The sequence below is a fragment of the Megascapheus bottae genome, chromosome 5 (genome assembly GCF_031878675.1).
Source record: "Megascapheus bottae isolate mThoBot1 chromosome 5, mThoBot2.hap1, whole genome shotgun sequence".
NCBI classification, from domain to species: domain Eukaryota; kingdom Metazoa; phylum Chordata; class Mammalia; order Rodentia; family Geomyidae; genus Megascapheus; species Megascapheus bottae.
The window spans coordinates 16,047,298-16,073,478 of NC_143513.1; the positions used below are offsets into that span (position 1 = coordinate 16,047,298).

At 36.4% G+C, this 26,181-nt stretch overlaps 1 protein-coding gene across 1 annotated transcript in view; it reads left to right on the plus strand.

Annotated features, from left to right (window-relative positions):
• The first annotated feature begins 4,134 nt into the window (after positions 1–4,134).
• Positions 4,135–26,181, plus strand: part of Hdac9 (histone deacetylase 9) — a 352,031-nt gene continuing 329,984 nt past the window's right edge. The window contains exon 1 of the mRNA XM_090332730.1: positions 4,135–4,180. Coding sequence (XP_090188856.1) covers positions 4,165–4,180 — 16 coding nt within the window. The 5' untranslated portion in view covers positions 4,135–4,164. The remainder of the gene's footprint in view (positions 4,181–26,181) is intronic.

The following is a 26,181-nucleotide window of genomic DNA, read 5'->3' on the forward strand; positions in this document are numbered from 1 at the left end:
CTAGTCACCCTCGTGAGTTGTTTTCTTTACTTATTTTAGTTTTAATTATTTTTTTCACATAGGGTCTTACACTTTTTGCCTGCATGACCTCGAACCACGACCCTTCTACCTAAACCTTGTCCTTAGCTAAGATTACACCTGTGCATCATGATGTCCAACTGACTTATTTGTTGAGATGGAGTCTCCCTAACTTTTGCCACCATTGCTGTTGAGCCACAATTCTGACTTCTATATCCTGAGTAGCTGGAATTAATAAGCATGAGCCACTGCCAAATCCAGTTACTTGTTTCTTAGTAAAATCTATGGATTTAATGAGAAATATTAGCTTTTACATTACATTTTACATTTAAAATTACATTAATTTCTAATATTTAAAGTCTGAAAGCAAAAGAAAATGAAGAACGGGACTGGGAGCATTGCCTAGTGGTTAAATGTTCACCCAGCATACACAAAGGCCTAGGTTAGATTCCTCCATTTCACATACACAGAAAAAGCCAGAAGTGGTACTGGGGCACAAGTGGTAGAGCTCTAGGCTTGAGAAAGCCCAAGGACAGTGTTGAGATCCTGAGTTCAAGTCCCAGGACTGGCAAAAAAGAGAGAAAGAAATGAAAGATGTCGTTATTAACAGTTTTGTTCAGTAAACTTGTCAGTACTCTGGGTTCATTCTGTATAAATCATGCATAAACTGTGTTAACAAATGAGATCAAGGTTCATATTCACCAATTATTACAGCAATTTCCATGTCTTCCATATTGAATATTTTATATGTCTTTCATATTTTTGAGTCACTTATAGTAAAAGCAGAGATTGTGTCAGCGTCAAGACAACTTTTGTATTGTTTTAAGAGTGCTTTCTACCTTTTAAGAAAGAATGCAGTCATAAAATTCAGTGCAAATCTTACAAAATTCAGAATAGTGAAGGGAAAGGTAGGGATGGGAGAGATGAGGGACAATGATGAAGAGGTGACATTGATAAGTATGCATCATATTCATAAACTACTTTGTGGAATGGCAATTGCATTGTACAATGACTTAAAGATAACTTTTTCAACAAGATGAAAAAATGATTTCAAATGGAAAACCAAATATTCATTTACTCTTGTAAAATGGAAATCCTGTGATGCTTTGGATCTTAATCCTGACCGGTCACAGCTGGAAGCACATGAGGGCTAGCCACTTGGCTGGTGTACCTGATCTGCATTCAACATAGTCCTTTCTGGGTCTGCTACATTCCCAGAGCCTGACTCTCCGAGCCAGTTGCATTTGCAGAGGGCAGGATACGCCTGTGGTGTGATTTCAGCAGATTGTGCTAGCCTCTTCAGGAAGTCAGGTATCTGAGGGACAGTCCTGATACTGGAAGAATTTTCCTTGTGTCTTCTATTTTCAAAGTTTCATTGGAATCATTTTATTCGAGGCTAGAAGCAAAATCTGTTGCATACATAAGCATGCTGTTTTAAATTTAGTGTACATTGAGTTACTTAGGACTATATATACCAAATAAGTTCTGGTAAGGCTTTTATTGTTTATTGCTATTTGCTATGAATCATTTATTATTTCTACAATCCTAGCACTACCATTAGTGTTGCTTCTGATATCCCAGTGGCCTTCACACCATAGCTTTCCTTGTATATTGTAAGTCCCTATTCATATAGGAAAAATAGTTTGACACCTTTAACATCTTATATAATTAACGAATAACTCTCAGATCCTATCAGCAAATATTGATTATTTTTCTTTCTTTGCTTTTATAGTCTTTTATTGCCTTGGATTTCCTTGACATGTTTTCTGGATTCAGTTCATCTTATTTTCCTTTAAAATTCTCATGCATCTACAAACCTGCTTTATTTTATATACTAATACTAGGTTTTCATCCAATAGTCCACCCACGCAATCTTCCAGTTTTTAATTTTCTACCCTTTTTGCCAGGGATGACTTATTACTGTTATTCAGATTTACTTATTGGTGTTGGGGCAAGTTTCAAAGGATTTCTCGAGTGTTACATTGATTTTTTCATTTGTTTACAAAACGCACTTTGTGTAGAGGTTGATTGTATAATCTACTCATTTCACTTTTACAATACAGAATGAGACATAACAAAATGTTTCAAAGGCAGAGCTGTAAGCTCTAGGTGAGCTTCAAGGCAGACTTGAGTTTTAAGGAAGTATCCAGAAGGACATTGCATAGCAATTATTATACCTACATTGACAGGGCAATGCAGTATGTGCTAGGATTTTAGATAGGGGTAGGAAGGTCTGTTGAAAAGGAAAAGGAGGCTTCATTTTTTCTTTCTTTTTTCTTTTTCTTTTTCACTTGTTGGGGTAATGTATAGAGGGGTTACAGTTACATTCGCCAGGTAGTGGATGTATTACTTCTCATACATTGATACCTCTTATGTTTTTGTCCCCATTTCCCTCCTCTTACCCCCTCCCAATCATCTTGTTTTCCCCCTTCCCTTCCTTGTTTCAAATAAACAAATAACTTTATATACAACATACTAGGTAACAAAGTCAGATATAATAACAATATGAGATTAATCAAAGGGCAAAAAAGAGAAGAGAAATAACATAGTACAATAAGAACAACAATCACACAAGATGAAGCTCTTGTAGGAAAAGAAAGCTTCTAAAAGGGTCTGGAAACACGAGACAGAGCCTAGCAGCTTGGGAAGTTGGAGAAGAATTGGGAAGAAGAGGAAATTGGAGGCATTGTCTTTTCCAATCTTTTCCCTTATTTATTCTTTAGAACTCTACGTCTCATTTCTTCTCTGAAGACAAAAGAGTTACATACACAAAGAGAAAGGAAATACATTACCATGAGTGTGAAATATTGCTTGTAAGAATTTTTCCTCATCTTAGATTTGAACAAATATGAAGGATCAGGGGCTTAGAATTGGTAGTTGTTTTTTCTGAAGAAATAATTTGTGGCATCTCAGAGTAAAGTTTTGCTCGTATTTCAGATTAGTAGGATATAGCTTCCAGATTGAGTTAGAAAGTGGGTGTGTGGGGGAGGGAAGCAAATACAATTTTTTTTCTTTCTTTATCAGGTTAGTAATACTGAAAAGGAAGGAGGGAACAGAAGAAAATGACTAGTTTCCTTTGTCTATTTCAGCTTACTGCATTTAAGACTTTGGAGAAACTAGCTCCCCAGGTGAATGTGTAAAAACTGTCAGAAATTCTCTAGAGGGATGTTTTCTTAGCCAATCAGAAGCAGAGGTTAATGAGCCTTCAAGATGATTTGGTTTTCCTTCTTCTTTTCTAATTCCATAATTTTTAGATATGATGGGAAATACACTTCAAAGTGAGTACTCAAGATTTAATTCAAATAACCCCCATTTAAGTAGCTCCGTAAATTACCTGAACTAAAGTTGTGGGGTGATAAGGTTTTCGTAGGTTGTGATCGTTTAGAATTGGATGGAAACATTAAGAGCATTTTATTTCATTACAATCTATCTCAGGCAATGTATTTTCTCCTACTTTCTTGAGGTCTTTATGTGTAGGACATAGCTCAGAGTTTCTTCTCCTGAGAAGGCTTACTTTGCCCTCCTCCAGAGGCATGTTTGCAGCTTGGTCCTGTGTTTTCATCATTAAGCTCTAGAGGAAGAGAATGGTTTGAGCCAAGGCCCTATGTTGTGGAAGTGTCTATATCCGGTAAACTGGCTCCATTCCGAGGCAGAATAATTTATCAACAAATGAAACACCCATCACTTCCCACATGTCCTCCAATTGTATGAAGATCACTCCCTTTCCCACCCAAACTGAATTTGCTTAGACTATTCTCTCTTCTCCATTATCACCACCACCTCCTTCTCCTCTGCCTCCTCCTTCTCATTTCCTTTACTTGCTGTATTCTGTAGTCTATTAGGTTTCTTATTAATACTAAGAAGATGTTCATTCATTAACTGTCCCATGCCTACAAACAGGATACAATCCTCTCTGCCTCCAGTAATGCTGTCTGTTTAAGTTGTACTGTTGCAGGGAAATGAGCTGGAAAACTGATTTGGTCTGTAGCATCAGGTACTATTTAACCAGTGGGAGGGACTGATAAAATTAGCACATTGACTAACCACTTCCCTTCCTTGTGGCTCTTTAATATTATAACGGATACAGAAAAGTTCAGAAGGACTGGACTAGTTTTTGAAACCACAGCACACTTTGGCAGAGGGGGAATGCACAACAGAATGGGTAAGTGTCTCTTTTAATCTTTTAAGAGAATTGTGGAAAGGACACCAAACTGGATGTTTCTAAGGTTGACTTTACAAATTGTCTTCAGTAACCTGTGGGCTGTGGAAAGATATACCTGTTGTGAGGGGGGGAGAGGAAAGGTTTTCCGATCAGCAGGAAACAGCAGCAGCAAAACCACCAATATAGAGTGAAAGATTCATCTCTGGAAGCATCTTGTCTATTCCAAATAGAGAAGAGGGAAATATTCAGGGGGAAGGATTCTAGAATCAAGAAAGCCTTTCATTAGTGCCGGTGCTCAGTTCTCAAGATGAGGCTTATCAACAGAAGCATTGCCTACAGAAACTGAAATCTCCCAGATCCTCCAAGGGCTTAAAGTCTTCTGTTATTTTTTTAATGAATGAATTTTAATTGCTTTGGAGTTTCTTAATATGGAAAACTTCGAACAGAAGTGAAAGAATTTACATTGTATGGATGCCCCCCCCCCCACATATTCCCAAGGGTCTCCAACTCCCAGCAGTCCTGTGGAATTGCAAAAGGTTGAAATGGAACTATTGTATATATTAAATGACAGGAGCCTAAAATCCCGAAGGGATCATTCTAGCATGGCAGTCTAAGTTGTAGAGAAATAATATTACAGGAAAGTGGATTATGAATCATGGAAAGTAAGACTAAATTTCCAGTGCTTGGTTTCTCATTGAGAGCAGAAACAGGGGGCATGGATATAATCATGGATTCTGTTTAGGGTCCATTTGTGCATCTATTGAAATATGGTGTTTTTGAAGAAGTCTCTTAGCCATTTTATGCCTCAGTTTCTTTAGCTTTTTGAAAATGAATATCATAATTTGAGTCTTGAGCTACTACAGATAAAGATTTAAACACTGCTAGGAACATGGAGAGCACACACTGTATATTGGCCCCACAACTATTGGCTGAATTGATTCACATGGAAGTAGGGTGGAGGTTTGCTAAACTAAAAGATGAAAGTAGTGTTTGCATATATTTGGTTGTTTTCTGAGCATAGGTTTGGCTTTCTTTTTTTCTCTGAAATATTTCCATGGAAATCTCTTGCTTCTCCTGGACCACTGTGGCTCTTCTCCTCAGTGCTAAAATGAAGAGTGTCAAAGCTTGGCTTGTCCACTTGCACCCTTTGATGGGAGTGGTTGCAGAGATTAGAATTCACTGAAAGAAGAGTAGCCCTTGTGTGTTCCAGGGACAAGTGCTAAAGGTGGGTGTGGGCTGCTCTGTTCTCCCTGGAAGGCTAACACTCAGCTAAGCTCTGAACCTTTATCTCTGTAGTAGAGTTTGCCAGGCTGCCTAGAATTTCTTCCAGGTCTTGGAAGCTGCCTAGGTAACATTTGGTATTAATAATGAGAATGACAGAATTCTAAGGTGAGTTCAAGTTCTTTATAGGACTAATCAAATGAAATAAAATGGTAATGGCTGTAATGTATGAATGTTCACCATATTCCTGACACTGGATGGTTTTGGGGTTTAATCTTTCCTCAAACAAAATACAATACTTATTGTTAATACCTTATTTTTTCCTAATTAAGGAAACTGAGGCAGAGATTAAAATCAACTAAGTTTTGATTGCCTAGCTAATAAAAACAGCTAGGATTTTGCTTCAAAATCCTAGCAGTTATATGTAGCATTGGAATGTTAATGAATAAAATAATTTTGCAGAGCACAAAAAAAATCCTAGCAGTTAAATCCTAATTTAACTGCTCCTTAGAGCTTTTGTCTATAATGAATGGTTTTATTCAGATAATCAAAATATGGGCAGCATTTTGTGATTAGTATTCCTATGGGTGAGAAATACCAATATATTTTTAAAGTAAACTATATGGAAACAGCTTTTGTCTAGCTATAGTCTTCTCATAGGGACTTTTTATAATGCTTAATTACAAGCCAGGAATTTGTCATAAATTTTGACAAATACAGAGACTGGGGGGGGGGGTAGAGTTACCACTGTAACCAAGTAAATACTGAGCTGAGAGTAAAAAAAGGAAATGTGCTTTTAGTAAATTAACCCTGCCTGAGTGGTAGATTTTGTTTTTATAGCCATTTGTCTCTCCTGAGTTTTTGTAGAGAATGGGTAAAATTCATCTAAGTCAATTTTCAAGAACATGCAGTGCTATTGTAAAACAAATGATAAACACTGATGCACTGCAGAAATAAAAATTGGCTGAATCTTCAGGGAGGTACTGAGCAGAGACTGAGACATGCACAGTCAGACATTTTAGGAACCTGGAATGGACTTTCAGTAAATTTTCTTTTAGATTACTGGTGCAACCACAAAAATAGAACCAAATGTGTGAATGAAGGGAGGGGTTAACTTCACAACTTTGGAGGGTCTTTTTGTTGTTGTTGTTGTTTTGTCCTTCTCCCTCCAACACAGTAGTGATGTTTTTAAAAAAAATGGTGCTAAAACATTTCAGAGCTGAAAACATGGTATAAAATGATTGACTGGCCTTTCATCAAGCAATTTGCTAGTTGGTAGTCTTTTATTTTTAGGGTTTTTTTGTTGTTTGCTTTTGCTTCATTTTCTCTAGTAGTTTTGTCAGCTTGATAGGTTCAGCCCACCTTTGCCTATGAAAACACTGGGAGAGATTTGAAATCATCTCTTTTTTATTTGCTTTGCTTTTTAAAAAGAGAAGAAAAAGGATAAAAGAGTTGGGATTGCCAGAGGGAATGGAGTAGAGTGCGAAGGCTTATTGTTATAAATCATGGATATAATTTAGATCTCTGAGAAAGCCAGGCTCTCTTTATACTGGTAACTATAAATTGTTTTCTGGAATCATCCCAACACCCTTGTTTTCTTTCTTTTATCCATTGTTTTTATCCTCATTAATGGGGCTCATGGACTATCACATTTACATCTTATAATAGAAGGCCCACTGGTAGAAATTTTGGTGTCCTTCTGTGGTTAGAAAGAAAAATGCCACTTAGTTTATGAATGTCCAGCTGTTCTATGCCAAGGCAGTTTCTGGAGAGCTTTATCACCCACTGGATTACCAACCACCCTTCGTGCTTAGTGTTGAGAAGCCTCAGGGCCTGCATGATTTCTGATCTTCTTTTATTGTCCTAATTTTGAACATTTGCCAGTGTGTTTGGAACATGTAATGTTCCCTGTAGGTGTTGGCAGGGTTAAAATTCGTCAGTATTGTGTAGGCTACATGAAGGGGTTGCATATTTCCCAAGTAGAATCAGTAATTATCCAAGTGTTTAGGTAGAAGTTGCATGATCTGAGTAAAATTTTAATATCAGTTGCTAGTGGAAACTAGATTCAGGTGGTCTAAGATTAGATGTGTAGAAAATATTCCTTGGGCCAGATATGATGGTAGCCTGGATGAATATTTGTTTCAGGAATAGGGGAAATGGACAGAAGGAAGAAGCCTGCATTGCAAAAAGAATTGGATGAAGACCTGTAACAAGTGGAAGAGCGAGCAGGGGTATCAGTTACAAGCTTACCAGTATGAGCTGGGGCTAGGAAGGTGTCATCTAAGAAGATACAACAAATTGATAGAGGATCAGCCTGACATCTCTTTATATGAAATGCTTTATTTACTTATTTATTTTTTATTATTTATTTATTTATTTTTGCCAGTCCTGGGACTTGGTCTCAGGGCCTGAGCACTGTCCCTAGGCTTACTCAGGCTATGGCTCTACCACTTGAGTCACAGCACCACTTCTAGCTTTTTTTTTCTATGTATGTAGTACCGAGGAATCGAACTCGCATCTTTGTACATGCTAGGCAAGCATTCTACCACTAGGACAAACTCCCGGCCCCTTTATTTTTTCTTTTAAAGAGGGATTTATTGTATAGAGGGGTTACAGTTATATAAATCATGATTTGAGGGCTTTGAATGTGCAGTTTAGTTACCTGTAGGTGGTTCTGTGAAGCCAAGGATATGATCCACCCCGACAGAGACAGTATGACCTGAGAAAAGCTGAGGGCCCCAAATTCATATGTGGGCATTTCTAAATTTTAGGTGATTTATCAAGGAGAAGCAACAGCAGCAGGAGGTAGATAAGTAATAACCAGAATAAAAGTAAAAAGAAAAAAAGTAAAAAGAAAGTTCCAGTTTATAAGGAAAACATGGGAGGATGGCACGTTCTGGAGAAAGGTGTGATTTTTTTGTATGCTAAATAAAGAGCTAGTAAACTAATAAAAACATATCTTGACCCTGGCACCAGTAGCTACTCAAAAGGCTGAGGTTTGAGGATCGCAGTTTGAAGCTAGCCTCAGCAAAAGATGAGTGGCTCAAGTGGTAGAGTTCCAGCCTTGAGTTAAAAGGCTAAGGGATAATATGTAAGCCCCGAGTTGAAGTCCCAGGATTAGCATCAAGAAATAAATGTATTATGGGATTAACAGCATGGAACACATGTTAAAGTTGTGTTGCACTTTAAACATATCAACTAATCAATTTCATGACTTCTTGAAGATCCAATATCCAGGAAAGAGTGGTTATTTTCTCAACAAGCAATATATTTATAAATGATCTTATTTCTATTTTCATATAATTGCATGATATTCAAAGAGACAACAGCAAATTTATTTCCCATAAAGAACCTAGCACTTTCTTCCACTCTTCCACTGTCTATTTCTGATATTAAGGATACCAAGTACACTTGACTTTCTCTGAGGGAAGTTTTGACTCCATGACACATTTATCAATATCTGAGGGTATTTTTATCACAGGTAGGAGAAAACAGTGTTCTGTGCATCTTATCAGAATAAGCCAGAGATGTTCCTCAATATCATAAGATGGAGACATACAGGAAAGTTTCTTGCAACAATGATTGGTTTTATCCAAAATGTCAATAGTGCCAGAAAAATCCTGACACAGACCATGATTCACAAGACTACTTGATAACCGATTTTTATTACAGCATTTTATTTTGTTATTGTGTGGGATGCCCTTAATATCTTTCCATGATAACTCTAGGTCTCTTGGTAAAGTAAAATTTGAATTCAGAATTTATCTTGAGAGTTCTTTGTAAAAAAAGAAGTGGATAAAAGTCATGTGCAGCCACACGATATACCACTGAAGAATTCATTTTAAACAGATCTAGTCCTTAAGGTTATAAATAAAGGACAGTACTCCACCCAATGGATGTTAAACTTCTTATATCAGAACCGGAATCTTTATGTAGAGTTAGTTTCTGTGATGTAGTATATGGTAGGAAGTCATTTTAAAAGAAATCTATATGAATATTTTCACTTCATTATAAAACATATCCTGTAGCTAATATGTGCATATGTGCATGTATATGCATAGCTATAATAAATTCCTGATACCAGCAAAGTAGGAACCATTGTCAATAAAGCATCTTGTGTGAATCTCCTCTTCCCTGGGGCTAAACCCATTGCTGAATATTTTATTTACTGCATCTTTAATTGGAATTAATATTCTGCTACATATATAGTCTTAACTCATTTGAGGATACATATGTATAAGTGCATATGTGTATATATAAATTTATATGAGATATATTTTTGTGTATATACATATATGTGTATGTATGTATATGTGTATATATATATATATAAAGTTTATCCCCAAATGAGACAAGAAATCAGTTTTTAAATATGTTTGTTTATTTGAAAGAGGTAAGGGAGGGGTTAGGGGGAGGAAAATGGGAACAAAAACACGAGAAAGGATATCAATGTGTGAGAAGTAATGTATCCACTATCTGGCAAATGTAACTGTAACCCCTCTATACATTACCTCAATAATAAAAAATAAAATGAAAAAAAGTCTATTCCTGTAAGATGGATCACAGAAGGAGAAGAGGGAACAAATAAAACAAACTCAAGTCTTCTTTGAGACATCTAGGGAACAGGCCAAGATCCTGGCATGAAGAGCAGCACCATTAGAAAGAGTAGACACTCCCTGTGACTGTATATAATAAAGAAGACAGAGCCTAAGGCAAAAATGATGGTGTCATAATGGTAAAATGGGTGTTTTATTAACAGAATCCACCAGAGAGGTAAGTACAAGGCTTATGGAAACTGACAGCTATGCCTTCTTTCAGGGAGATTACAGGACTGCACTGCTTGTAGTCTGAACTTGGACTTACTATGATACAGAGTATTTCTGAGATCCCCCTCTCTGTGCTGTCTAGAGTCGGGATATTGGTTGATGAGGGGCACACGCAGAGAGCAAAGTTGGAGAAGTTGTTTCAGTCAGGGATTTGAGTTGGAGCCATAGGAATACATGGGAAAAAAGGGAGTTAAATTCATGGAATACCCGTAAGTACCTGTGGGATTGAGGTGTACTTGGAATTCTCTATAGGCATCTTCTGCCTGTCTTGTCTTTAAAATCATACTGTATAGTACAGGCTTGCATTTAAAACTAAATTTTTGTGGCAATAAATATATGGTTTAGTTTGGAATTGTTATAAGGTTTGGAACAAGTCCCCCCACACCCAACAATCCGAGCATTCATAATCATCACTTTTAACTATATTACCAGTGTGAGGTTAAATGTGATGTGAGCCAAGTTTGGTCTCATTCTTCAGAGTTTTCCATTCTTCCTTCTGTTAGTTTCTTTCATCCTAAATGATCTCATCTTCAGAATTGTAAGATGTCTACAAAATTATTTAAATTATTTAAAGTACTTTGCCTTTGGACCCTACCCATCCCTTTAGCTTTCATGAATCTCCTTCCTACTGATGTGGCCCTTCTTGCCCCTTTTTCTCTACACCCATGTCAATATCACAGTGTGTTTGACATCTCAGCACTGTGTGCTGCATCCCTCCCTTTTCCCCAGTCCTCCTAGCTGCTAATGCAAACGTGTCAAGTCTATATTATTAGCACTAATTCACAGTCCGCTATTATTGGCCTAATGTATTCACTTCCAGATGGTGTCTTCACTGGGCGTTGGCTTGAACACCTAAAGCAGTGGTTAGTGGTGGCCTATTTAGGTACCATGACAGATGTAAGCTACGTGGGTGATGCTATTGTCATAAATACTTTTTTTGTTCACATTAACCTAACCTTTATAACTAGAATATTTAAAAATGAAGTCCTAAATTTTTGCTCATTTTTTTGAGAGAACTTTACCAAGACAGGTTTTTACTTTCAAAAAATATAACCTTCATTTATTTGATTTGGTCTTGGGCTGATTATGTCCTTAAATTACTTTTTGTCCTTTTCCTTTTTTTGTAAATTAAATTTTTTGCTGGTTCTGGGGCTTGAACTCAGGACCGTATAGTCTTGTTTGGTTTTTATTCACTCAAGGCTGGCATTTTACTACTTGAGCCACATCTCTACTTCTGGCATTTTGCTGATTAATTGGAAGTAAGACTCCTACATACTTTTCTCTCCTGGCTGGCTTAGAACCTCTGCCCTCTATCCTCAGATCTCAACTTCCTGAGTAGCTAGGAATACATGTAGAAGCCACAAGTTTCTGGATATTTTTTTTCTTTCTGATGTGTATGTGTATGCTTATGTGTGCATGTATATGCACATGTGTGTGTGGTGGGGGAATGATACTGGGGATTAAATTTGGGATCCAAAATTTGTTAGGCAAGTACTTACCACTTAATTATACCTCCTGCTTTTTAAAAATTGGTTTTCAGATGGGGTCTTGTGCTAACTACCAAGAACAATGATCTTCCTATTTCTATCTCTCAAGGAGCTCAGACCACAGATGTGTGCCAACAAACCCAATATTAGTTTTTAGGTGGTAGTATTGCAACATAGGACATTTTTGATATATACTATAACTCATATCTCATAAAAACAGAAAGTGAACATGTTATTCTGTTTACCTATAAGAACATTTGGTGCATGCCTATAATCCTAGCTACTCAGTAGGCTAGACTTCAGGATTACTTTTTACAGCCAACCCAGGCAGGAAAGTCTGTGAGACTCTTATCTCCAGTAAAACACACAAAAAGCCAGAAGTGGAGCTATGGCTCAAGTGGTAGAGAGCTGGATTTGATAAAAAAAAAATGCTCAAGGACATCCCTCAGGCCCTGAATTCAAGCTCTAGGACCTGCACACACACAAAAAGTACATTAATAAGAAAATAAAAAAAGGATCCTGAAATATTATTTAAAAGTTATATCTGAATTTTGTAGTACCATGAATAAAAACTCAATAAGTAGGAGAACAATATTTTATTCTTACTGTTAGAGTTGAATCTGTTTTGTCTCAAAATAAGAAGTTAGATTTCAAACTTTTTTGGAACACAACTTTTGTAGGGTTTGCAGATGAATAAAGATATTTGTATAATGAAAATTCAGTTTATTCTTGAAAACTAAATTAAGATGAAAGCAATAGGAAAGAACAGCCTCAGGTATGTGACTCTGCATTTTAAAGTGGTGTGTGTGATGTTTATGCAAGAGAAAGATTTTTTAAATTTACTTAAAAAAGTGATTAGCACCTTGGCTATACAGCTATGATTTTTTTGTAACACTGCATAAGATTTTAAATCTTTTTTATCTGTCAAAATTTGACCTAATTAGAAAAGCTTTGATAATTATAATACATTTCTCTAGTTAGGTAGGCGTCTTTAGGTGATATATTAGAGAGACAAGTATTCTCATCAAAAGTCTAATGGACTGTATTACATTTCAAGCCTTTTTTTTCTAGTACTTTTATTTCCATTTTTGTTCTGTATTTAATGATATCACACTCTATTTGTTAAGGTACTTTTTTCAGCACTTTAACTTTCTTGAAATACAAGTCATGTTTTGGGTGGACTAGCAATTCTGATATTTTCATTGAAAGAAGGTGACAGGTTTGATGTTTCCGTAGACAGAACACAAAGTTTTTGTTCATCTTGAGACGTTAGAGTAAAAAAGACTGTCAGTGAATAAAACACCTGGCATTATTCAATGAAAAAGCTGACTGGTGGCAGCTCAAGAAGGCAGAAAACACAGAATGCCTCTTGCTTGGTGGTAAGGTGTTATGTCCGGGGAAGTAAAGAGGTATTCCTTCCAATAATCCATCCTCACAGGCTCTGCCTTGGAGATTCAAGCATCACAGAGGGAACAATGATTCACAGTAGCCTTCTCCTTAGGAAATGCTTTCTCCTTCATGGCATTGTGAGCTGTGCATTCTAGTCAGAGATGTTAATTTTTGACAGCTTCTCAAGAGATGCTCTTGACAAATAAAATAGCCTTTATTTCTTTCCTACTACGACGACTGCGACGACACTCAAAGCCTCCTGAGACATTTAGTAACTTTTCCAGGAACTCAGTAGCATCACTCTAGTATTCAGACCCACCTTCTTCTGAGCTCTGCCTCCATAGATACACTGACTTTTCTCAAGAATGACAGAGGTGCGATCTGATTAGCTGCTTCCACTCCTGGTGGAAGGCTTTCTTTTATGAAGTACCTAGTGGTGTTGGACTTAAAATGCCTTAATGGAGAAACTTAGGGAACTGAAAGCAATATGCATAAGTTTCCTACAAAATAGTAAATAACACAAGACATTCTTGATATTAATTGAAAAAAATCAGATTATAAGGCAACATATTAGTTCATGGAACTTTTTTTCTTGAACTCTGGGCCTGAGCTCTTCTACTCAATGTCAGTACTCTACCACTTTGGACCACAGAGCCAGTTCCTGTTTTCTGGTGGTTAATTGGAGATTAGACTCAAGGAGTTTTGTGCCCAGGCTGGCTTTGAATCAGTCCTCAGATCTCAGCCTCATGAGTAGCTAGAATTAGAGGTGTGAGGCGCCAGTGCTTAGCTTGGAACTTACTTTTTGTTGAAGTAAAGTAAAAAGCATGATACTTGTAAAATAATTTTCAATGCTGAGGATAACCTATGCATATTAGGCAATTGCTTTAGCACTAAGCAATATTCCTAACCAATCAATGTTGTTTTTCGGTTTTGAACTATCTTCTTAACGAAATGTAAGTAAATATCATGATAAATATGAAGTTAAACTTCTTGAACCCTATACACATGAAGTTTTCCATGTAAAGAGATCGTGTAATAAAGAGAGCCATATCAATGCTTCCTACAAATGGATTTTTCTGCATATGTTAAAATACAAATGTGATTTCATATATGTAGTAGACAAAAGATTTACTTTCACATAAATAAATTATTTTACAATGGCTATGAAGTAATTGTTGAAAACTCTGAAGGCATGATTCTAGTTATTAATAGAGGAGAGCTTACACCTTTCTTAATGAATCATGCTGAGAAAAATACTATCGAATAAAGACTTGCACTTGTTAGATGAATTGTTTTTGTGTTTAAATCTGAAGTTAAGGAATATAAACGTTTTAAATCCATACATTAGTGGCTCATCTCTCTAATCCTAGTTACAAGGGAGGACTGAGATCTGGGAAGACTGAGTTACTAGGCCAACCTGGGGAAAAAAGTTCTTGATACTGCATCTCTTAAATAACAAGGAAAAACTCAGGCTGATGATGGCTGTAGGTAGAGCATCACCAGCCATGTAAGATGAGAGAATGAAGTTCAATGTCCTGAGTTCAACCACCAGAAATATATATATACCCATATATATATATATTTGTCCTAAGAATGTAAATACTATTTTTATTTTTGCAATAGTTTCCTAAAATGTTATACTTTATATATTTAAATATATATATATATATATAGTATAACCTTGCCATACTCATTTTGAGTTAACTTGCTTAAAAGAATGTTCCCTCAAGTTTTTTTTTTCAGTGAAATGTTTGGCTTTTTAATATAAGGTCAGAATTACATTTTAAAGAAAACATTTATCATGAGCAGTTGTCTAAATGATTTGAAGATAGACTGTATTCTCAGATAAAATTAATTTAAGCATGGTAGTTGAAGTCGCATTTTATCATAGGACATGAAGTTGTCTTGTTTTTTTAAAGCTTGTGCTGAAAATGATTATAGCAAAAAAGCAAGCCAGATACATTTCAGAAATGTATTTTTTCTTGCATAAAGTGATTTATTCCTTATTTTATTCCAAAGACTTACTTAGGTTTCATTTAGCATCCCACTGGGACAGTAAATAGTTTTGCTTTTTCTCATATTACTGTCTTGGTGTTTATATGCAGAAATGGAGAATGAATGAATTTTCATAAAATGAACAATAATAAGTGTGTTTGTTTATAGAACAAGTTACTGTATTATCTACTTTGTGACTTGTGTAACAGAGACAGAGATGATTTTATATTTTCCTATAAGAAATAACAGAAGGAGGAATAAATATAAAATGGAAAATATCTGATCTATTAGTTGTTCTCAGATGATAAGGTCTTAACAAACATGTGTTTTCCTTGTTCTTTTTTACCTCCACAAAGTATATATTTAAGAAAATGGTTTTTGAACTTGTCCATTTTTGTGTGTATGCATCTGACAAAGTAACTGATTCATGTACATGATTAAATGTTCAGAGATTCAACTGCTTTTGCAGTTATATATGCTCTTTTCTAAAATCTAAAATACTCAGATATTAAAAATCAATGCCTGAAACTGGGAGCCTACTGCTCACATTTATATTTCTATTTACTCAGGAGATTAGCAGGTGACATTGAGTTCAAGCCCTAGTACTGGAATTTAAAAAAAAGAAGAGGCATCATCATCCATAGTTGATTTTGTTATGTGGAAATGAAAGAATAAAATTTAAGATACAGTATTGTAAGCCCATGGTTCCCATGGGACTTCCCTGTCATAAATAGGATGTGTGTGTGTGTGTGTGTGTGTGTGTGTTTATGTGTGTGTGTGTGTGTGTGTGTGTGTGTGTGTATGTATGTGCACCAGCCCTGGAGCCCTGTGCTTGAGTTGCTGTCCTTGAGCTTCTTTGCTCAAGGCTAGCACTGTAACACAGCTCTACTTCTGACTTTTGGGTGGCTAATTGGAGTCTCATACTTTTCTGCTGGGGCTGGCTTTGAACTGTGATCCTCAGATCTCATGGCCAGGGTGGTAATCCTCCTGTCTCAGCCCCTGAGTGCTTAGACTAAAACTGCAAATTATGATGACTGATTTTACAAAGCATTTGTAGAGTGCATGTTGTGGCTGGAGTTGAAAAATTCTGGATAAGGCATTGATGTTGGAGGAGGGAAACCTCTTTTTTTCCCAGTCCTGGGCTTGATCTCAGGGCCTGAGAACTGTCCTGGGATTTTCTCAAGGCTAAAGTTCCCCCACTTGATCCTCAACAAAACTTCCGGCTTTTTTTCTGTGTGTGGTACTGAGGAATTGAACCCTGCTTGCTAGGGAAGCACTCTACCACTAGGTCAAGCTCCTTGCCCTGGAAATTGTTTTTCTTTTCTCTTTTGATGGTGGTGCTGGCGGTTGTACCCAGGGCCTCATGAATGCTAGGTAAGCAATGTATTCTGAGCTCCTTATAAAAAAGACTGGATATTAGGCTAGAGTCCAGTGACTCACACCTGTAATCCCAGCTACTCAGGAGACAGGGAAGGAAAAGTCCATGAGACTCTTATCTTCAATTATCACCAGAAAACCAGAAGTGTGGTTGTGAGTCAAAGTGGTAGAGCTCTAGTTTTGAGTGCAAAAGCTCAGGGACAGCATCCAGGTACTGAGTTCAAGTTCCTGGACCAACCAGAAAAAGAAGAAATGACTGGACATAGATTTCTAGAAGATGAAAGCAAGTTAACTACAAAAGTCAACATTTCTTCAGTTATAGTTTCTAACCTGTGATAACAAAGGAAATATGGACTAGAGCTAGAAAATAACCCTCTAAAAGGCAGAAGCAACCTCTGGTTTCTAGCACACTGATGTTCAGTTACTGTTTCAATGAAGGAAGATACTTATATTCAATAAGTATTATTAATTTTGTGCTTTTCAGAGTTCTGTATTTCTAACATTAGTTAAGACTTCAGAACAGTAATTTTTTCTTTCAAAGCCTAATTGCTCACATCTTTAATGTCAATGATTCTTTTTCTTTTTTCTTTTTTTTTCTGTCTGGTGGGCACTGTTCCTGAACTCCACAGGTCAAATCTAGTGCTCTACCACTTTGAGCCACCACACCAATTCTAGTTTTTCTTGTGGTTAACTGGAGATAAGAGTCTCACAAACTTTTGTGTCCAGCTGACTTTGAACTGAGATCCTCAGATCTCAACCTCCTGAGCAGCTAGGATTATAGGCTCCTGCCTCAAGGATTCTTTTACCAGTTGATAAAGGTATCAATAGATATATTTAGAAAATATATGATATCTCTGGTGCAGCAGCATTAAGAAAAAAGCCATTATGAAACTGTTGTTTACCCCCCCAGAAAGGACAGATACTCGTTAGTATAAAAATTAAGTATATGGGAACTTTACTTCCCAGTGGGACAGTCAGTTAACCAGTACCAGCAGGAGCTAAGTTTTTGAGGTGACAAAAGGTTAGTTACAGAGTGAGATCTTTTTTTAAAAAAGTTTGTAAGCATAGTTGTTGAAGTCTGCAGTAGAGATTATAAAGTGTCTTCCAGGATCCATTCCCCATTGTTCCACGGAACAAGCACCTGAGTCCATGAGCCAAATACTAGCATCTGCCATTTAAGTATCACCATGTTCCAGTCTCTATCTGAGATAGGTGTAGCCATTGGCCTAAGTTCTTATGCATAAAATATAAACACCAGGTGAGCATCACATGTTATTTCTAGATCAGTATGTGAAGACTTTAGATTCCCTGTTACCTTCCTGCTTCCCCCGCCCTTACCTTTTACTTGCTGGAAGCTCAGTGGTTCACATCCATCCTTATCCAGATGTCAAAAATAAACAGTTTTCTAGGAAATGTCAGAGAAGCAAGATTGATGAAGGTTCTGTATGAGGGAAAAAAAAGGAATCCCCTCAGCTCTAAACCACTGCATGGGCTGGCTTCATTGTCAATAGCAGCTTAACCTAAACCCTGACTAATAGAGTGTCCTATCTGTTTGGGAGATTAGAGTTACCTGCCTATGCCTCCGTGCCCTTGTATATTTTCTGCTATTATTACGGGATTTTATAAGAGTTTAACGGGGCATTTAAAATACGCCAGATATGTTGCTAAGTATGGAAATAACACAATAAGCAGTCTTCTACAACTAATATAGGGTAATAAGAGATAGAAAGCAATAGAGGAGAGAGAAAAGGAAAGGGAAAGAGAGATAAAGAATACAAGATCACTTGGAAATTTGTAGGAATTCAATAAATATTAATTCTATGCTTAAAGTTCATGACCAAGTTTTAAATAATGAATTATTGTCTTTATTTTTATACATTGGAGTTCTTAGGCATAATGAGTGTCAATTACTTTACCAGAGGTCTAGAGCTAGTCAAGATAGGCCGGTTTTATAGCTGAGACCATCTAATACCAGCAGCTCTCAGAACAGAACAGCACCTGGAAAATATGATTTATTCCTTAAGTGCTAAGTGTTATTATTTTTTTAATTAGCAAAGCTAGAATGGTCACATATATATATATATATACATATATAAGACATTATGGGCTCTGTTGTGGGGACTCTGAAGCTCTCTAATGGGGGACAAATAAATGTATGCAAATAATACCAGTGTCAACACCTCCTGAAAGTTGAAGACAAGTAGCTTCTGTATGGCATCAATGAAAGATAGACCAATCATCTGGGAAGTTAAATCGTGTTCTATGTCATCATAGGACATGTCACATTCCTCACTGTTTAGGTCACATTAGTATTTTAAGCTATAGACACCGGTTGAAACGAGGACATGATGCAGAAGCTATTGTTTGTAGATCTATAAGTAAATCTTATGATTTCTTTAATAGAAATATGTAAAGAGGTTGGATGGTTGGGATCCAGGATGGAAAAAGTATTAACATTAAAGCCGCTGTTTGGGGTCTTTATATAGGAAGTTTCTTGCTCACTTCTGATCAGTGAAGATAGAATACATTTCTGTATTTTTCAATGTGATTGGAAGATTAAAAATTTAAAAGCTAGAATTTCTATATGACCTCCCTTCCTCCTTCCTTATTTTGTCCCCTCCTTTCCTCCCTCCCTCCCTCCTTCCTTCCCTCCTTCCTCTCTTTCTGTCTTCCTTTCTTTCTTCTATCTTTTATTTTCCATATATTAATCATAGAAGAGTTTTAATTGTGATATTTCCATATATGCATACAACATTCCTAGATCAAATTGTCCTGACTCCAGTATTTTTGCTTCATAGCACTACTTCTTATAGTTTTAATGCTGTTTGCATTCTTCATAGTTGCATGTAGTATCTCCCTCCATCTCCACTTCTCATTGTAACTGCCACAGCAGAAACAACCGTATCCCTCCTGCTGCAAACAAGTGTTTCAGAGCTCCTGGTCCAGTGTTGACCAGAACAGGCACTCAACCCACATCTGAGAATAAGAAAATGATGAACAGTACTAGTTTTGCATATGTGAAAAATGAGTCTTGTTGCATTCTTCTATATTTCAACTAATTGTAAAGAAAAAGGAAAGCAAAATGTGCTGGAGCAATTTGCTTCCACTGAGAAAGCCCCTTGCTTGCTCTTTTACATTTTCTCACTGACAACTGATATATGGCTCAAGATATGCCAAAGAAGATGTTACTATTTAAATCTTGTTTTCCTTATAATTATATATGTTTACTTAATCATGTACAAAATAAACTTGAACTTGGAACTCCTTCAGTTTTTCAGCATTCATAACTTAATCATTATTTGTTCTAAATATCATTTTCCCTCCTAAAGTGACATACTACCTGATTAAGCACATGATATTGGATTTTGACTCATCTTTAAAATATAGGAAAATTTTGGCATCTTCGCTAGATCATTTGTAGTACAGTAAACTTGGAGAAAATATCATGTTTATGACCTGGAGAAGAATCCTACTAATCCTTTTCTTATGCCAGACTTAAAAATGGGAAGTATATATATTTAGGATATTGTGTGTACGAGTGTGTGTGTGTGTGTGTGTGTGTGTAAGAGAAATGTAATATATATGTAATAGGTTGGTAGCCCTTATTTTGTATTTTTATGCTTCTCTCTTAAATTAAAATCAAATTTTAGAAATTACGATGAGTTTTCATAGATAAAGACAGAAAACTTCTATGAATGTCTTCTCAATATCCTATCTGCAGCTCCATTGTTTAAGGAAGGTGTTACTTCATGTATAGAGGTAGAAATTGATGCATGGGCCATCTGAAAACCTGCAAAAAATCACATGGCTGATGAGGAGAGAATTAAAATGCATTCCAAATCTCTCCTGGATGCTGTTACCATGTCTTTGCTCCATGTCACCCTCATTCATCATAATCCATTATAAGTTTTTTGAGACTTTGGTTAGAATTATTGTAAAGCTGTGCATGCTCAATAGCATTGGAGAAGCATAAACATATATCATTTCAATGAAAATTAAATATCCAGTCTTTTAATCATTATTTATTTTTCTTTGCCCAGAGCATACTTACCTTGGTTTAATACCTATTTCCTGCAGGGCCTTTTAAATAGGGCCTTGTAGGTTTTCCAGAAACTATACTGTTTCAGAGACAAGTTTATTCACCTTACTTACATAGTTCCAGGAACTGCTTGTTTAAATTTAGAAACTGTCTCTGATGAAATGTTTTGACAAAGTAATACAGCTTGATACTATTTTAAATATTTTGACAGATGGGAAAATTGTTTCAGTCTGAGTTGAGCAATACTTTACAGCAGTATTTTGTGACTTGGAAAAGAAAGTGATACAGGTAGCCTCTCTGTTCCTCAAAATAACATCCTTCTTTCCCCTTCTCCCTAAGAATAGAAAAGCCTCCTTTCATTCATAGATGGCAGTGTGTTTGTTACAAATTGCAATCTGGATAAGAATTCATGCAGTTTAAACAAGAATGAACATTTGTGGATTAGTTGCAAACAAGGAATATATATACATATATATGTACATATTTTATATATATATTTCTTTAAGTAAACAAAGCCTATAGAACTTTTAGAAGGATTTGTTCTTTATCACAGCCTTCTCAGACCCTGATTAGATTGCTCTTAGTGAATAAGACAGAATTAGTAGAATTTAAAACTTGCTTGATGAATATAATATCCTGAAATCAGTGACTTCAATGTCTACTTTTTTTTAGGCTGCTGCTCTTCAGTTTTTTATATCTTCCAAATGATTTGTGATTGAATAGGAGAACAGTGGTCCTGGCTTGTGATATCAAATAAATGTGTGGGAGGGAATGAGGGAGTGATGCGAAAGGGCAGCCCCCTTCTCGGTACTGTCCCTGGCCAGCAGTATTGCTTCACCCCAGAACCTGCTAGAGAAACAGCATGCTGACACACAGCAGAGTTTGGTAAGTGATGTGACTGAGTGTAGCTTCTCAGTATTCTGCCTTGTGGAAGGAAGGGAACTTGGAGAGAATCACTACTAAGAGTTTCCAGCTTCTCCCAGTCTGTTTCAATTCTGAGAGCCTCCATGTTCTGTTCCGTATGACCAAGTTCAATATTAGAGTCAATGACTAACCATTGTTTTCAAAATCACTGGGATAGATCATTCTTCAGAGGATGAGTTTGACAGCCCAAACAATGCTCAACGGGGAACATCCATGTTGGGCCAGTAAAATAACAGCAGTTCTGTGTGTCAAAAACAGCCTGAGTTTATCAGACTCTTAAGGGACATACACACAAGTCAGTATTGCAAGCTTTATCACCCTGGTTGTGACAGGAGCCATCATCATACAAATCACACCTGTGTACGCATACGTAATTCCTGTTCTTCTCCTTGTTCCCAAGTTAGCAGAACTGGGAATATTCCATGATCGGCTGCCCAGTGGAAAATATGACTCACACCAGTCCAGACCTCCTCTTTTTGCGCAGAGAACTTCTAGAGTATGGATACTGTGCAAATGTTCACTCAGAGGAAACGAATGTTGATATTTTCTCCAGGTAGCTTCTGTGATTTCTCTGCATGTATGCACATGCACCCCCACATACTAGGTCATTTACAAGAGTGTCAGAGGCCCTGATTTCTCTACATGACTATATAAATCTACTATCTCTTTCCAGTGTATGTTCTTAAGAAACTTTCCTAGTAAAATGTTGGAAATTATCTCTATAAATATTTTATAACCTTAAACTTTAATGAGATCTAGCTTATAACATTACATATACCTATTGTTACAGTATCTCACTTGTTACCTGATATATTGGATATATTTGTATTTGGTTATTTGAAACTGGATAAGGAAGGGGGAAAACAAGATGAGGGGTGGGGGTGGGGGGAGGGAAATGGGGACGAAGACATGTGAAAGGGTATCAGTGTATTGGAATTAATGCACCATCTATCTGACAAATATCATGTAACCTTTCTATTAATTACAATAAAAATATATGAAAAAAACATTACATATACCTTACAATAGTTATGTATTGAGTTTGTCTATTTACCTTTCTATTCTATAGAGAGATGATTAAGAAAAAAATAGGTAAATATAATTATAACAAAACTATGTAGAAATTATTTACTGGGCTTATTCAAAGCCAGGTAATGTTCTATGGCTTACATATTTAATTATCATACTTTGCCTTCACAGTCAACCTGTGACAAAGCCCTTTTCAGTATAAGCTTCCATGAACAATTGAGATTTAGTTCGCATAAAATTATTCTATCTATATATTATCCAGAAATGGAAAAAAATCACAAACTAACATTTATGATTTATATAATAATCCATGTTATTTTATTCCTTTATATTATGTGTTAAATAATGATCCTTTGTAATGTACAAATTGAGAGTTTGTTAGAGACTTGCATTCCTTTAATTCCAAACTACATAGGAGGCAGAAATAGGATCAACTTCTCTCTACTACACACACACACACACACACACACACACACACACACACACACACAGAGTCTGGTAGTGTACCTCTACTCAGGAGGTACAAAGAGATTGGCGTCTTAGTTTCAGGTCTTAAATAATGACTAACAAAGAGGGTTGGAAGTATGGCTAAAGTGTCTGTCCAGATTCCATAGTGACTGCAAAAGCCAGGAATCAAACTTGGAAGTCTGTGTTCAGACCCCTCAATGTTTACGCTATAGTTGGTCTTGCCTGGTCTTAGCTTAGTATGGACAGCAGGTAGAAAAGTAGGAGGGTTTTTCTTGGTAACACAGGGACCAAATTCTGGCAGTCTCAGAATCTCTCAATAGAAGAACTGAAGATTTAATGGTGGGTTTGAGGGAAGATTGACTTTGGACCTACATTTCCATTGAAGATAACTTTAAAAAAAATCTTAGAATGTGTATTTGTAAAGAGGCTCCTGGAGATTAATTTAAAAGGTAAATGGCAAAAGCCAATCTGGGGGAGCAATCTGGGGAACAGATGTGTACTCAAACTTAAACCAAAATCTTTTATTTTATTTTCCTTGTAGGGCTTCTCCATGTTGATTTCATATCTACAAGTCCTCCTTGGCTCCTCCTTCACAATGATAGAGTGTTTACATTGCATGGATTTTTAAAAAATTGCCCTAAGCGATCTTCTATTAGATGACATTAGGCCACTTCTAATCTTTCAGAAACTTGATTATTGTCGATGTAAATTGAGTTAGAGTTTTCATTTCTCCGGTCTCTGTTTAGTAGAAGCTTCACACCCTTCTAAGTCTTCAGCAGGGACTGGTAGAGATCAGATTGTTAAATTAGGTCAGCTGTGTGTCAGGAAGCTGCTTGATCTCAGTTTTCTCGGATAGCTATTTTTAGCTTCTGAACAGTAATCATGCTAAGAAATCTTTGTGTCTTGCTCTAGACAATATTCTCTTGGAAGATTAAAGTGGTCTCTTTAAAAAGTTCAAGAAATGCAATTTGCTAACCATTTGATGGGTTGATTATGGACTTTGAGTGTTTATTTCAAGAAGAATTGTTTTGTGCTTGAGAAGGTCCATCTGCTTTCTTCTTCATGCTATTAAACTCTGAAAGATTTGTTTTCCTGTAATTCATGGCAATTGGGATGAATCTTAAATATAGTTACTTATGTTTTTTCTTATTCTTTAAAGGCACTTCTGGGGACTGTTAGTTCTTTTTCAGAAAGACAACATTTCTTCATCATCAGACTTTCTGTCACCCATAGATTTTGTTCAGTATTTACTTTATTTAGCTCAGTTCAGGAAGAAGTGTTCAGTATTACTTTGCTATAATTGTAAAGAAAATAGACCGTTAAGGAAGTGAAGAGGAACGTTGATAGAAATGTATAAAGAAGCGATCTGCTCTCTTCTGTGCTTTCTGACTCAATTATGCCCTCATTGACTGGAAGGTAACAAAGTTGGTGCTATGTAACAAATAATCTGAAGAAAATAATGCTGCAATATTTTGAGAACTGATTTTAGAATTTAATATTTTCCTGTCAGGAGATTTATGACCTGACACCGAGAATTATTAAAGCTCAGATCCAAATACCTAGTTCTTTCTTGGCACTTGCTAAAGATGAGTAACACCCTAGCTAAATATCAGTTAGTGAGGCAGGTTCACAATCCAAGATTTGATATCCTTGTCGCTACTGGTGAACTTTGGAATATTTAGATTGCAATATATGCAAATGCTTTCATAATGTATGATGTGCTAGGTGAAATTATTATATATGCCAACAATTTAATTTAAAACACTACTCTTGAATATTTTATGAACCCCTGGAATAATAACATACCCTTAATAGAAACAGGAGTGATTTTGATTTCTTCACTTGCTAAACCATAAGACCTACATTATATTTAGTCCAGTACCTCAGTTTATCCTTTTGTGTTAGATATATTCTGTCCTTTTGTGAACTGAATGTCCACAAAATATCAAGATGTACATGCACATGAGAAATTTTATTTAGAGCTATTTGATACATTTTTGGAGGGATTTCAGGGATCTACACTGATAAGGTTTAAATCTAATTTGATTACGTATAAAATTAAAGATAATCTAAATGGACAGAATCAATACTTTTCCTGAATTTAATTAGATGGCTGGCATCCAAGCAAGAGATTATTCTTTTTACTATCCCTCTTCTCTTTCCTTATAGAGTGAAATAATCCTTTTGCCAAAGTGTATTTCCGGTGTCAGCTTCCATAGAAACTCTTAGCTTTGCCCTTAGCAGTGTGAGACAGAGATGGGAGAAGGTGGGTGAGGCTCCATTGTATGTTGAATGTGGCAATGTGATTGTCCTGTCTCCCTACACCGATAGCCCAGCTATGGATACAATGTCCCCTTTGCAATGCTCTATAGTGACTGTTTACAAGTCAATTGTATAGAACAGGGTGATATTACTTTCAGAGAGACTTCCAGGACAAAAAGACAGGAAAAAGGGAGATATAAATTATGAATCAGATTGGACTTTCAGATTGAGAACCATGCTATTTATAGTTAGATTTGATATAGAATCCTGGAAATGTGGCAATAAATTGAAGCTGAGGTTTTACTTCAGGTAATAACTTTGTTTTTTATCTTTCTTGGGATCTTAGTAAGACAGCCTGAAGAATTTTAGGAGTGTTAGGTGGTATAAACTTCATTGCTCTTTGGGCTCAATGACATGAACAGGTGTTAGTTACAGAGCAGGTTGTCTACAGAGTTTTAAGGCAATTTGACTCCAGATCCATGAAAACAACTAAGTTAAAATATTCTAGTTGGTTTTGTGATGTTATAAGAATTACTTGATAAATGGATGTATGTCAGAAATAAACTGAAAAGTAAGTTTAGTAGCCATGAAGCTACATGAATATTATTTCAAATTTTGGGATTGACATCTTCATTTAAGTAAATGAAGTCTGGAATTTGTTTTATGTTTCTGATTTGTATTCTTTGAATCCCACCAGTACAAATAAACGTGTTAAGCAGCACATGTAAGAAAGGAATAGAGGAAAATACACAGACTCATAAGAATGGTCTTTGTCCGGAACCTGGAGCTTAGCCTAGTGGTAGAGTGCTTGTCTAGCATGCTCAAGGACCCGGGTTCAATCCCTCGGTGCCACATACATAGAAGGAAGCCAGAAACGGTGTTGTTGCTCACGTAGTAGAGCTCTAGCCTTGAGAAATCCCATGACCAGTGCCTAGGCCCTGAGTTCAAGGCCCAGGACTGGAAGAAAAAAAACCCTGAGGAACA